The sequence below is a fragment of the Gasterosteus aculeatus genome, chromosome 16 (assembly GCF_964276395.1).
Source record: "Gasterosteus aculeatus chromosome 16, fGasAcu3.hap1.1, whole genome shotgun sequence".
Classification (NCBI taxonomy): Eukaryota; Metazoa; Chordata; class Actinopteri; order Perciformes; family Gasterosteidae; genus Gasterosteus; species Gasterosteus aculeatus.
The window spans coordinates 13,751,987-13,766,641 of NC_135704.1; the positions used below are offsets into that span (position 1 = coordinate 13,751,987).

Genomic DNA, 14,655 nt, shown 5'->3' on the forward strand with positions numbered 1-14,655 from the left:
TCTTGACAACTAATTGTTAATTGTTGTATCTTGACGATTCCTTGTGCCTTGACAAATAAAACCACACGTGTGTTCAAAACGTATACAATCTAAGGGCCATTTATGCAACATCATTGGATAGTGAACGTTAGATAATCAAATCCACACTCAAAGCAAGACAGGCTGCATCTCAAATCTATCCAACTCACTCAGACGATACATTTTTTGCATTGAATGCAATCAGAGGCCTGAAGTCGGAAATCTATAAAAATCCCGAGTAAAGGAACTTTAAGGACAGTAGTTTTTCCTCTTGAACTTGTGAATATTCTCCACCTATAGAGACCTGCTGAAGCACTTTTCTACTTTTGCTAATCTAATATTCGTGGCTGTCTGTGGGCCAAGTGTTTCTCAGGGAAATGAACTTTACCGTACACTTGACTCCACTCTATTCGTTAGATCAAACAGCTTAACTGTTAACCTGCACTCGGCCTCTAAAGTATAATAACTTTATAAACCATTACAAAATAATGAACCCTGTGCATTCAGCCCAAAAAAAAAAAATCGACGTTGTGCTTTTGCCTCCCCAGACCACAAGGAGGCTACAGAACAACGAGCACTGACGCCATCACAAAGGTCCTGGCTGCGACCTCGGCGGCACGTTCTGCCTCGTCCCTCGGGGACCCTGTCCTCACGGCGGACATTTCTCCCTCCACAGGCTCCCTGTGCACAGTTCATTACGCAGCGATATCCGTGAACCTGGTCGGCGTTTCAGGGGAAGAGTCGTTACACAGGATCGGGGTGTGGGATGATGACTGGCTCCTCGCTGGGGAGCCAGTCATCATCCTACGGGGGCTTGTTTATTCATCCAGATCCACTCAAGCTTGTTACTTATTGACAGCTGTACACGTACAATAAAAGGCGTGATGTGATACGTGCAGGTAGGACCTCATCAAGCTCTCTCGCCGTGCTCATCCCTGCGCCGTGGACATTGTTTCGTACTGTTCATTCTGTCACGCTACAAAGCAGTGTGTAAATGTGTGAATGACGGCGCTGTAGTGTTAACAAATGTAAGATGCCTTCACGGATGACGTTTGCACAGCAACATCTGTTATGTGACAACATTTTTGTGATGTAATATCTGCAATAACGTATTTCATTGTTTTTGCCATGGACCAGTTTCAAACACATCATTTATAAATCATCACCTATTATTTAGATGTATTGAGCTTTGTTCATATGCACAGCAGATCTAGAGCGATGGAAGTTCACTCAGTTCTTTAAGCTCCGTTTTGGTATCAATCAAGTCCAGACCAGTTTCTCTTAAGTATCTCTTAAGTTGCTGAAGTTACACCTCTATATGTTTATCAGATGCACACTGACCAGGTGGCTTTATTGAGATTTGGGGTGAAAAACGTTGCAGACTATGAACAAGGCTTTGGAGGAGGTGAGCGACCAACCATTACAATGTGGACGGGACAGTGAAAGATTGATCCGGAAGGCAACACATTTCACACCGTAATGTGGTTTTCATGTTGTTGTCTAATACATTGCTATTCAAAGTTCATTTTCATAGGTGCTTTAAACGTGTAGTAATCACTATTTATTTTATCAACAGTGATTTAAATGACTGTGTGAGAAAGATTGATCACATCGACAATCTGACAGGAAGAATTATGATGATTATAATTACAGGAACTGCACAGTCGGCTCATGTCCACTTACATGTCCCTGAATGATACAAAATGACAAAAAGAAAAAACACAAACAATGTATTTAGCCCTTGATGTTACTTCTGCGTAATGGGGTGATATTACACAAATAGAAAACCTTTTATAATTTCTGTTTCCACAAATTAAAACCAAGTCTCAAAGATCACAAAACAAAGAGTTGTTTGTCGTTCCTGTTGTCATGTAAACAGTTTCACTGATGTCTTTTTTATAATGGTTAGCGGTAATGCGGTATTGTATGATATTTTATATCTTATCTTCTTGGTTCCATTGGCCAAAAATATATTTTAATACCGTTTAACTTAAGCTTTTGTGCCTTTTTTTATTTTTCAAAGGTTAAATGAGCATTTCATATTTGATTTCTTTCTTTACTCTTATATGTTCATAAAATCAATAGTAATTATCTAATTTAAAAGGTCAATCCTCACCAAGCAATAAACAAAGCCAATAATGATGTTCCCTGAAAAGTCCAAATTCTGTGCCTCGAGCTTTTTAATATAAGAACCAGCCGGGGGTTCAAAAGAAAACGCTCCCTCGGCCATCGCACATCTGGTGTGTGTGTGTGTGTGTGTGTATGAAAAGCACCCACTCGTGGCACGACAGGCACAGCGAGTAACAAAGTGTGAATAGCAAGAGAATCCACCCGGGGCGGAGAGGGGTCAACACACACAGAACTTCCACCCAGAAACCACTTCCTGTTCTCGTTCAGGCGAAGCGGAATATGAACATTGATGTTTCGTGATGTCGGTCCTCAGTCACGTCAGTCGTCAGTGTGTTTGGTGTCGTGGTTTTGATGCGTATTGACACGTTGTCATTGACTATTTAAAGCCTGGTCCCACTACCCAATGCTTTGGTGTGAGTTACATCTCTGCACGGCTGTGTTTGATAAACCATTGGGGTGGAGTAACCATGAGAAGGATGAGACTGACAGGGACTGGGGGTCCCACTGGTGTGTAAATGGGCTCCAGGCAAGACAGACTGGTGGAACAGCTGTGGGTTTAAGAGGCTGGGTCAAAGGATGACATGATGCTAAAGCGTTACGTTTCAGTGTGTCAGTGGGGATGTTTTTTTCTCTCCTAAATTCAAAGAGCTTTTATGATAAAAGCAACACGGCAAGGAAATTAAGAGGAGTAATAATTACACGAATATTGCAATACAATTCGAAGACAATGTGTCTTCTCTCCCCTTTTGTCAGCGTCCTGCGTTGTAAAGACCAGAGCTCAGAGGTTCAGATCAAACGGTCGCCACGATGAAAAGAGCAGGTCTCAGATGGCTGGGAGAGAAGGGAAGTGACCAGGCACACAGATCACAGGGACGGGACCAAATGAAGGCTAATTTGTCCTGATGATCCATAGTGTAACTAAAAAGCTTCAAAGCGTAGCTGCACAACCTCAAGATCATTGGTGGCGTTACGCGATTGTGTACGGAGATCATCCGAGAGGGGCCTGCTCAGTGCAACGGGTCTTATGCCTCATCATTTTACCTTTGAAGATGTTTTCTTACAGTAGTCACAGCCTCAGACGCTCAAATTCTGATGCTGTGGCCGACTTGAAGGCCACGTCTAAAACAGCAGCGGACTGGTCTGCATGTTATCCATCTGCTTCAACAGACATTGTGCGAGAAGAGACAAACTAATTGCTAAAAGCATGTGGAATGCTTTGCATGTTGTGCAGAATTGTTGCTTTAGAAAAGTGCTGTTTTACTTGGACAAGCCTGAATGCACAGAGCTAAATAGTTTTCATAGTTTCCCCCCACGGCTGAGGACAAGCAGGATAGACAGTGTCTTTTTTAAAGGGTTGGTTTTGGGACAGGCGAGCAAGAGACAAAAAAGACGAGGAACGGAGAGCAACTGCAGTGATCGTTTTACACCTTCTCCACACATCGTGCGTTAGAAGACATGGTACCAAGGTGTTTGTGTGGTCATGTTTCCAATTTACAATATAATGTTGTCAGGTATGGCTTCATCCCCTTGTCGCACTCACATCCCCAACCCATCTACCTTGACCTCCTCCTCAAGAGGTCTTTGTCCTTTCTAGATCACTTTTCAAGAAGATATCACCATTGGACAGCTGACGCCTTTTGGACCACTGCTGTAGATTTTCTCGCCATGAAAGTAGCTGTTTGAGCTTTTCAATGAGTTGCAGTCACTTACCTGTATTCCACGGCAGGAACAGACTGTCACAAAAAACATGTTTTGATGCTTTCAGGAGCTTTGAATCTCAGCTAACACACCTCTGTGCAGGCATTTCCCAGATGTAACATTTGCCCAGTTGACCAATAAAATGATTTAGTGTGGTGAAATAAGTGTGGGAAAAAAATGTGTTGTTGCCATGGCAACAACAGATAGCACAGCAGAAGATTACTTGTCAATCAAAACATCTAACGGAGAGACGTGTGTGGGTCTACGGGAGAGCCCCGTGAGACCCTACAGGCTAAAATAATAGGATTTAATGGATTAAAAAAACCCTGATATCGACATATATGTCTCTGCAAGATCACAGTTCACGAGCAAGATCACGATTTTAATCATAATGTAGAGATAACGCTCCTAGATTCTAGCTTCTCCAAGATTGTCATCTGTGCAGAGCACAGTTATCCTGTTGAAGTATGAAGAAGATGTTGCTCCTGCCTTCAAGTATCTACACTTGAAGGAGAAGCGTGCACGTGTGATGGGTAGAGCTCTCCCCTCCCCCCCCTGCCTGTTTGGCCACACCACCTTAATTGGTGATGCCTAACAGGTGTGACCAGGTGCTCTTTAAATGGGAGCTTTTGCCCCACTAGAGCTAGAGGGGGGCTTGCTGTAGGTCTCCCACGGCATAGGCACAGCACTCGCCACGTGCGGATGGGTTTGAGCGGAATCTAGAGGTATGTCAGGGGTTTTCTGTTTCATGTTTTAATATGCTTTTTAGCAGTGAAATGTTTATTGGCGTTATTTACCTTTTCTTTCTTTTATACAGGAAATGATCAGGTGGTGCAACGCTGAGCCTGGTCACTGCTGTTTTTGCCTTTGATTTAAAATAGATTATGGTTACCCGGTTTATATAGTATCTTTGATTATGAATTGCGAATTTGTTTTCTTTCTGGGTTAGTGTCTTTGTTTTGTCCTACATGAACAACCATTACTGCGCCCTATACTGGGGGTCCCTTTAATGCCAGTGCAGGTGGGCATATAGTAGGCCTACAGGGGGTGGCTCACGAGGTGGAAGGCCCTTTCGGTTTATTTTGTTTGTTTGCTGTGTTTTAATTCCTTTTGATTTGCTGTGTTTTCTTCCCTTTGACCTGGTGGTGGCCCCCTTGTCCCCTTTCACTCCCCCGCCCCGGTGGGCCTCAAGTAGTCACCTTATACTGGTAGGGTACCCCAGTATAGTAATCTTTTTTTTAAAGCATAGATTATATCTTGCCATAAAACCGACCAATGTTTCTGGATTGATTATTCCTTTTCTTTTAAATATTAAACCTACTTGTAAATAAAAAAAACATTGTTACAAAACTGGAACTTCACCTCTCTGCTCCCCTTTCTTTTTCATTACAACTGATATACTTTGGGTGAGAGCCCCAAAGTGACGTTGTCACCCTTGTGACCAGGCGAACGGCCGCCCCGGTTACAAATTGGCGTTGCTGGCAGGACTCTTTTTATTTTTTTATTTTATTATTATTTTTTTTTTAGAGCAGAGACGTGTCCTTCTAGTTCACTTTTCTGACAGTTGCTTTATGTAGGACCCCCCCCATGTGTATATTTTTCGGATAGCTTACTATTTATTTCTTTTTGGGCAAAAACAGCAGTTGGCCAAAGGTTCTTCTTAAAGAGGAAGAGGAACCTGTATCCCTGTTGGCTCCCAGGTGCCAAAACCACCCACGTCTATAGAAATGGAGGAAGGCCAGCTGGACTTACGGGACTTGGTGATTCAACTCCGGGCTCAAAATGAACAACTTTCACAAGAACTTTCAGCAACGCAAGCACGTCCAGCAAGCTTGACTCCTGGCTCTTCTGAACTCCCTGGCCCCTCTGGATCTGCTGGTCTCCCAGGGGCAGCGCCTGAACGCCTACTCTACATCCCCAGAGAAAGGAAGTGCCCCATGTTTAGGGGGAATGTGGGTATAGGAGTGGTAGAATGGGTCGAAGAGGTCCGTGCTAGCATGCGGGCCAGGCATTTAACTCGCATAGATCAGGCCTATTTCATTTACGATCATTTGGAGGGGTCTGCCAAAGATGAGATCAAGTATAGGCCCCAGCAAGATCGTGAGGATCCAGAGAAGGTTTTGACTATACTACAGGAAGTGTATGGATGTTCACTGTCTTATGTTGCTTTACAAAAGGATTTCTTCTCCAGAAAACAGCTAGAGGGTGAGTCGTTGCAGGACTACTCTCATGCGTTATTTGAGCTTATGGAAAAAATCATGAGGAATGCTCCTCAGGCTATACCTAACTCTGCCATTCTATTGAGAGATCAGTTTGTGGAACATGTTAATGATTCAGATCTCCGCAGAGCTTTAAAACAAGTTGTACGTGCTAAGCCATTAGTTACCCTCTTGGATGTGCGAGGGGAGGCAGTCAGATGGGAGAGGGAAGGTAGACAGCTGGAAAGTAGGCCCCGCAGTTTTTCCGTCCCCTCCATCTGTGCTACCCACCTTTCAAGGGTGTCTGAGCAGACGAGTACCTCATCTCAAAGTGAAATGGCGGAGATAAAAGAGATGCTTAAAGCACAACAAGAACAAATTAACCAGCTTTCCACCCACCTCTTGCAATTACAGAACCCCTCCAAATGGTCTCGGCCTTCGAATACAGGCCCTGTTCTCTGTAGACGCTGCCAGCAGCCAGGGCATTTTGCTCGTAATTGCGATAATGCAAGGGTCCCTTTTCAGCAACAGCGCCCCCAGGCGCATCCTATGCAAAGGGCAACTGCTCAAAATCAGCAGTCGGAAAACTAATGCCCTCTGTTTTGCAGAACCACGATTCAGAAGGGGCCATTACAGGTTCATGTTATCCAGTGGATGAACAGTGTCTCTCTCAACTTGTTAGTCCTTGTCCACATGTTGCAGTGGTCATTGGTGGGGTTGAGGTAGACTGTCTACTGGATACGGGGTCAATGGTCTCCACCATTAAGGAGTCCTTTTTCCACCAGCATTTTGACAACTCTCCCCAGGCATGCCAGTGGCTACAACTTACAGCAGCTAATGGACTTAGCATTCCATATGTGGGGTATGTAGAGCTCGATGTTTCTGTAATGGGTACAGTTATTCCCAAAAGGGGGATCCTAGTGGTTAAGGATCCTCCTGGTTCTTTGCCCGAATCTGACGTTCCTGGTGTCTTAGGCATGAATGTATTACGTGAATGTTATGCAGAGTTGTTCGGGCAACAGGCCTCACCCCTTTTTGATGTCTCACTTGTGAAAGAGGCCCCTGAGGCATGGAAGAAAGCTTTCCAAAAGTGTCACGAGAGCCGGGCCAGACCTGCAACAGGTGCCAGTGGAGTTGCTAGGGTGAGGGGGAAACATCCAGTCTACATACCCGGGGGGACAGTTAAATTGGTGGCCGCGACCTGTCCGCAGAGGTGTCTTCCACCTTTCCAGGCTTTGTTTGAACCTTTTGCCAACCAAGAAGCTCTTCCTGGTGGTTTGTTAGTATCTCTTGCGATGGTCACAGTGCATCATGGTACTGCTTACATCCCAGTTGTGAATGTTGGTGACACTGATGTTAAACTTTACCCCCGCTGTGCCCTAGGGATGCTAAACCAGGCCCAGATAGTGAGTTTACCTACAGGCATCAACGAGGTTCCCAGGAAGCCAGCAGGAATGGGTACCCTGGCGACCATGAGTTCTCAGACGGGGCAGGTGAAAAACATCTCTGATACACTAGCTTCTCTTGATCTTAGCAATGTTCCAGAGACAGAGCAGGCTGGGATACGGTCCATGTTTGAGAAACATCATGCTGTTTTTTCGGCATTTGAAGGGGATCTGGGATGTACTAACCTTATAGAGCATGAAATCCCATTGCTAGATGATGTGCCTGTGCGACAGAGGTTTAGGAGAATCCCCCCCTCAGATTACGATTCTGTTAAAAATCATATCAACCAGCTCTTAGAGACCCAGATAATCCGAGAAAGTTGCAGTCCATACGCGTCCCCAATAGTCCTCGTCAAAAAGAAGGATGGAAGCCTACGGATGTGTGTGGATTATCGTCAACTCAACAGCAAGACACGCAGGGATGCCTTTCCTTTACCTCGGATAGAGGAGTCCCTCGATGCCCTGGCAGGAGCACGTTGGTTCTCAACTATGGATTTGGCAAGCGGCTATAACCAGGTACCGGTCGCAAAGAAAGATAGGGCAAAAACAGCCTTTTGTACACCTTTCGGCTTGTTTGAGTTTAACCGCATGCCCTTCGGCCTCTGTAATGCGCCTGGTACATTTCAAAGGTTAATGGAACGGATCTTTGGTGCACAGCATTTTCAGACACTGTTACTATACCTGGATGACGTGATTGTCTTCTCTTCCACAGTAGATGAGCACTTAAAGCGCCTCGATGCCGTGCTGTCTCGCTTGCAACAGGAGAAACTGAAAGTAAAGTTCGAGAAATGCTGCTTCTTTCGCACGGAGGTAAACTATCTTGGTCATGTGATTACCGAAGATGGCGTGGCCACAGACCCAGGAAAATTATCAGCTGTGGCAAATTGGCCGAGACCAACAAATGCAACGGAGTTAAGGTCATTTTTAGGTTTCTGTAGCTACTATCGACGTTTTGTGGAGGGTTTTGCAAAAATCGCAGCCCCCCTACATCGCCTTGTAGCCAACATGATAGACGCTCGCACAAAAAAAGCCTCTCGGAAGATAATTGGGGAGCTTTGGACTGAACAATGTGAGAAGAGCTTCCAGGACCTTAAATCCAGATTAATTAGTGCCCCTGTGTTGGCGTATGCTGATTTTTCTCTGCCTTTCATTCTAGAGGTGGACGCTAGCCTCAGTGGATTAGGGGCAGTGCTTTCTCAGGAGCAGGATGGAAAAGTGAGGCCGGTAGCATATGCCAGCAGAACCCTGACGCCAGCAGAGCGGAACATGCCCAATTACAGCTCCATGAGGCTTGAGTTTTTGGGCCTAAAATGGGCAATGGCTGAAAAATTTCGGGACTATTTGTTGGGTCAAAAATGTGTTGTATGGACTGATAACAACCCACTTAGCCATTTGAGCACTGCAAAGCTGGGGGCAACAGAACAGCGGTGGGCGGCTCAACTAGCAGCTTTTGACTTCTCCATTAGGTATCGCTCGGGTCGCTCTAATGTTAATGCTGACTCCCTTTCCAGGCAGCCTCACCATGGCAATACACCGCCAGATCTGGGGACATTCCTTCCAGGAACCGCCCTCCCAGAATTCCTGATGAACAAGGTTGACCCTTCAGTACAGGTAACCCAGATGTCAGTGTTTGCCCTTCCGTCTCACACCCCAGATTACCTTGCCACCCTCCAGCATGCAGATCCAGTGTTGAGAAGCTTCCTTCAGTTTTGGCGCTGCAAACACCCCCCAGACAAGAAGGAACGCCAGGCTCTTTCGAAACCAGTAAAGGAACTGGTGCGACAGTGGAATAGGATGGTGGAGAGAGATGGGCTCCTATATCGTCGCATTCACCGTCCGGATGGTGGAGAAGAAATTCATCAGCTGCTGCTGCCAGCCTCCCTGCGGGAGGAGGTGCTTCAACAACTGCATCAGGGTCATGGACATCAAGGAGTGGAGAGAACTACTAATCTGGTAAGGCAGCGGTGCTACTGGCCAGGTCTGTATAAGGATGTCAGGGACTGGTGTCAAAAATGTGAACGATGCACCCTGGCCAAACCCGTATACCCTGCTGTGAGAACACCCATGGGCCATCTGGTAGCTTCCCGACCGAATCAAATTTTAGCCATTGACTTTTCTCTGCTGGAACGTGGTCGCGATGGAAGAGAACAAGTTCTCATTATGACCGATGTCTTCTCCAAATTCACTCAAGCTGTCCCGACCCGTGATCAAAGGGCCTCCACTGTGGCAGGGGTACTGGTCCGGGAATGGTTTTATAGGTTTGGGGTGCCAGCCCGAATACATTCGGATCAAGGCCGGAACTTTGAGAGCTTGTTAATCCAGCAGCTGTGCAGTTTCTATGGCATAAAAAAAACACGCACCACGCCATACCACCCCCAGGGGAATGGCCAATGTGAGAGGTTTAATAGGACCTTACATGGCCTATTACAGGCCCTTCCACCTGTCAAGAAGCCAGATTGGCCCAGCTACCTCCCACATGTTACCTTCTCCTACAACACAACCACCCATCAAACCACTGGTGAGTCACCTTACCTTCTAATGTTTGGCCAAGAACCCCAACTTCCTGTTGATTTTCTCCTTGGCAAGATTCAGGAACCAATTGGAGGTACTATCGGTGATTGGTTGCAAGAACACCAAATGCGCCTCCAGACTGCCTTTGATGGGGCCAAGGAAAGGATCCAAGCAGCAGCTCGCCTCAGGAAGGAACGACATGACCAGCATGTGGCTGGTGGCAATCTGACAGAGGGTGAAATGGTCTACTTGAAAGACAACAGTGCTCGAGGCAGAGTGAAGATCCAGGACATTTGGGGTCCCCGGAGGTACAAAGTTGTCAAGACCCCTTCTGATGGTGGAGCAGTGTATTCTATCGCACCCCTGGATGACGCAGGAAAAATCAAGCATGTCCATAGAACTCTCCTGCGACCAATCCCACTAACCATCCCTATAAGTGAGCCAGACTCTGAGGAGCAAGGGAGATCACCTACCAATGAAGGAGATTGCGAACCGAATGGTGAATGGTGGATTGTCCCCCAACCAGTGACAGCTACGCTAGAGCCCTTGGTTTCCTGCCCTCAACCACCTGCACCAGCCAAATCTATTGCTGGCACCATATCCCCAGTGGATGTGGATAATGATGACCCTATGGAAGGATCCAGTACAGTGCCTCTTCGTCGAAGCCAGCGTGAGACAGCAGGGAGACACCCAAACCCCCATAATCTCCCTGTGCCAGCATGGAGAAGCGGGAGAGAGGCTGCAACTTCTCGGGTAACTGGGTCGGGTAATATGCTCTCTGCCACTCCTAGGCTGTGGAAGTAGCTTTCCTTAAAACCGTGTTTTATATTTTTGTTTGCTTGTTGCTTGTTTTTTATTATCGGCGGGTCGCCGACAGAAAATGGGGGGTAGATTGTGATGGGTAGAGCTCTCCCCTCCCCCCCCTGCCTGTTTGGCCACACCACCTTAATTGGTGATGCCTAACAGGTGTGACCAGGTGCTCTTTAAATGGGAGCTTTTGCCCCACTAGAGCTAGAGGGGGGCTTGCTGTAGGTCTCCCACGGCATAGGCACAGCACTCGCCACGTGCGGATGGGTTTGAGCGGAATCTAGAGGTATGTCAGGGGTTTTCTGTTTCATGTTTTAATATGCTTTTTAGCAGTGAAATGTTTATTGGCGTTATTTACCTTTTCTTTCTTTTATACAGGAAATGATCAGGTGGTGCAACGCTGAGCCTGGTCACTGCTGTTTTTGCCTTTGATTTAAAATAGATTATGGTTACCCGGTTTATATAGTATCTTTGATTATGAATTGCGAATTTGTTTTCTTTCTGGGTTAGTGTCTTTGTTTTGTCCTACATGAACAACCATTACTGCGCCCTATACTGGGGGTCCCTTTAATGCCAGTGCAGGTGGGCATATAGTAGGCCTACAGGGGGTGGCTCACGAGGTGGAAGGCCCTTTCGGTTTATTTTGTTTGTTTGCTGTGTTTTAATTCCTTTTGATTTGCTGTGTTTTCTTCCCTTTGACCTGGTGGTGGCCCCCTTGTCCCCTTTCACTCCCCCGCCCCGGTGGGCCTCAAGTAGTCACCTTATACTGGTAGGGTACCCCAGTATAGTAATCTTTTTTTTAAAGCATAGATTATATCTTGCCATAAAACCGACCAATGTTTCTGGATTGATTATTCCTTTTCTTTTAAATATTAAACCTACTTGTAAATAAAAAAAACATTGTTACAAAACTGGAACTTCACCTCTCTGCTCCCCTTTCTTTTTCATTACAACTGATATACTTTGGGTGAGAGCCCCAAAGTGACGTTGTCACCCTTGTGACCAGGCGAACGGCCGCCCCGGTTACACACGGTTTGGGATGTAATGAGGGCGTGTTAAACATTCCACTAGATTTATTAAGGTCGGTGTACTTTATGATGTTCCGTTGTGTGTGGAACATTTTGTACTTCTGAATAGCAGGTGTAATCCCAGGGAAATTAAAAAAGGTGATTAAAGTGGGGTTCATGAGCTGCAATGAAAGAACATTGTAGTATCTGAGCCCTTAACAGCACACATAGAGAGGAATTACAGATTTCTTCTCATCACATTCATTGTTCTGCACAGGTGAACGTTGTCTTCATGTAAACTAGCACCTGCTCTTTTGATAAAACACAAGACTTAACAGGCAATTCGATCCTATTTTTGGCACATCACAGGTCACGATACATTTGAACCCTTTGAATTACTGCTGCAAATTGAATGGAAATAATTCCCTTTTTGCGTATTTTAATACGGTTAAGTGGCTGATAGACTCAACTAGACTGACTGTGACCAGGCGTTGTTTTGTCTAGCTTGTCTTTGGCTCCGGCAAGGGTCACTTGAGAGCACTTGATTTAGAAATGAGAACGAGCTCATGGCGAAGAGAGCAGGACGCTTTGAAGTGTAAACGAGGAGTGGGAGAGGAAGAGGAAGAGGAGAGATCATTTGAAGTTGCACTAAATTGCAACACAAATAAATAAATAAAGAACGAGGAGACGCGAGCTGATGTAACGTGAAGAGGAAGGAATCTAAGAGCAGATAATGGGAGCAATGGACTGAGCAAAATTGAAGAATCAAATCCACCAGCAGAAATGAAAACCTATAGTCACTTGTGCATTGTCCTGTCAATACAACCAACATGTTTTCTTAGGTTTCCACAGAAACCACACTGCCAGCATCTAGAATCAAGCACGTGTTGGATGTACAATTTCTAATTTGCAGCAGGACCGTCACCTGCGCAGAAGCTGCCGGCACAGCGTACAGTGTGGTTGACGGCTGCCACATTTCCCAAAGTGTTCCGGGTACAGTGCTGAAGTGTGTCAGCGATGAAAGGACATTTCACAAACAGCTGTCCTTCGCAGCAGCACTCGCCACCAGATGTGATCTTGAGAAGCGGTTGTTCCTGCTGCTGTGCTGTGACATAATGTCACTCACTCACTCGGTTATCGTCCTGTAAGTGAAAACAGGATGCAGGACGGGACGAGGGACGAGGGATGATGATCCAATTAAGGCTTTCTGTATTTGGTGATGCTGGGAAATACGATACCTGGAGTTACATAAATATACATGTTTAATTTGGTAATATTTTTGAAAATGTGTGAGATTTCCATGATTCTTTTTTTAAACAGCCTATTTTGAAAGCTGCATTGTTTATATCAATATTCCCTGGATGGCAATCTCCTTCTCCAGCGCCGCAGCCAGACATTGCAGCTCATTACTATGCCGCAAGCAACTGTCAATCAGTAGAGCTGTGCAGGAGGAACGTGCGTCCCTGCTGGTGCACAAACAGGGTACTTTAAACCGTACAATTTTACAGATAAAGCTAGTAAACTTAAAAAACGTTGCTGGTGGTTTGACCTCATGCTGATGTCACGCGGCCGAAAATGATCACAGTTTTTTTTTTTTTTTACTGGAAACAGAGTCAGTTGCTGTCGATCTCCAGCAGCGCAGATACAGCACACAGTGACCCTCCTCTATTCAGGGCACAGCTTGAAGATGAACACACGTTTAAAAACACGCACTGGCTGCGGTGCTATTTGCCACAACAGAACAGTGAGGTTGAGGAAGACAAACTCTTCTCCTTACATAGACACATTTTAAATGTATGCGTCTCCTTCTTTTCACCCCTATCTACAGTATGCGTCATTTCCTCACATCACTTTATTAAAGGCGTCCACCATCTGCCTTAGTCCATCTGTAAGAAGGCTGGATCACTAGAACATACATCTGATTCACATTTGGGTGTGAAAATCCACACACAATGCTTATTATCCCACGGAGAAACTTCCCAAATCCACTTCTTCCTACGCTGCATGGGGATAGATATTAACTGCATCTGCTTGTTGTAACAAGCCGTTTCTTTTCTCTTAGCATTCATACATATTTCACATCTTTTCAGTCACGTTACTACTGCAATTCATCCAATACATTTGGAATCCGGGGATTTCTCCCACTGTGCTCTGGATTGAAAGTTAAATTGATCTTGTGTTTCCATTTTGCTGCAGATTGCTTTATCAATCGGCTTACTCCCTTGACTGCTGTTACAGCAAAACAGCCCAAGTGAGTAAGAAAGAGCTGGTGTACCACGATGTACCGCTTTCTGCACTACATTGCATTAGGTAGACTGGCACAATTAAATGTGGCTTTCTATATTACTGATTTTTCACAAGGTGTCATATTGAGCATTAGTCAATATTGTGTTACGGTTGTGTGGATGCAGATATTTCACTCATCTTGGTGTCATAATTTAATTTTTTTTTAATATTACCCACGCAGTGTTTACATAAAGTATTTGCATATGAAATGGCATCTGGTACATTTATTTCACATGATCTCGTAACAGTCTAGAGAGCACATATTGCAGGAGTTTTAAAGTAGAGACAAAAATAATTTAGATGATATACTTGTGGACCTATTGAGCAACGCATATACAAAAAAATATAATTCTTTGATTTAAATCCAATCATCCTTTTCATCCTTTGTGAGATGACACCTTGAAAACAAAAAGTGTATTGCTTATGTACAAACCAATTTCAACCCATATTATGACTCACATCCATCAATCTATCTGCGAGGACAGTCCTCCATAGCTACGCATTGTGCCACATTATAAAAATAAAAAGGCTCCAGTCAAATGTAAAGGTCTTGAT

At 45.1% G+C, this 14,655-nt stretch overlaps 1 protein-coding gene across 9 annotated transcripts; it reads left to right on the plus strand.

Annotated features, from left to right (window-relative positions):
* Positions 1-4,374: 4,374 nt before the first annotated feature.
* LOC144388873 (uncharacterized) lies at positions 4,375-11,724 on the plus strand. Of its 9 annotated transcripts, none has more exons than XR_013453135.1 (4): positions 4,375-8,005; positions 8,202-8,299; positions 9,001-9,442; positions 10,076-11,724. XR_013453135.1 is itself a non-coding variant. In XM_078091440.1 (4 exons), the coding sequence occupies exons 2-4, from the start codon at positions 9,074-9,076 to the stop codon at positions 10,802-10,804; spliced, it is 1,017 nt and encodes a 338-aa protein (XP_077947566.1). In that variant the 5' UTR covers positions 4,375-8,299; positions 9,001-9,073; the 3' UTR covers positions 10,805-11,724. The 9 variants fall into 9 exon arrangements, 7 of the variants coding, with proteins under 7 accessions (XP_077947566.1, XP_077947562.1, XP_077947563.1 ...); XM_078091440.1 differs by having other exon boundaries at positions 4,375-8,299; positions 9,001-9,082; positions 9,164-9,442; XR_013453133.1 differs by having other exon boundaries at positions 4,375-9,442; positions 10,076-11,093; positions 11,186-11,724.
* The last annotated feature ends 2,931 nt before the right edge of the window (positions 11,725-14,655 follow it).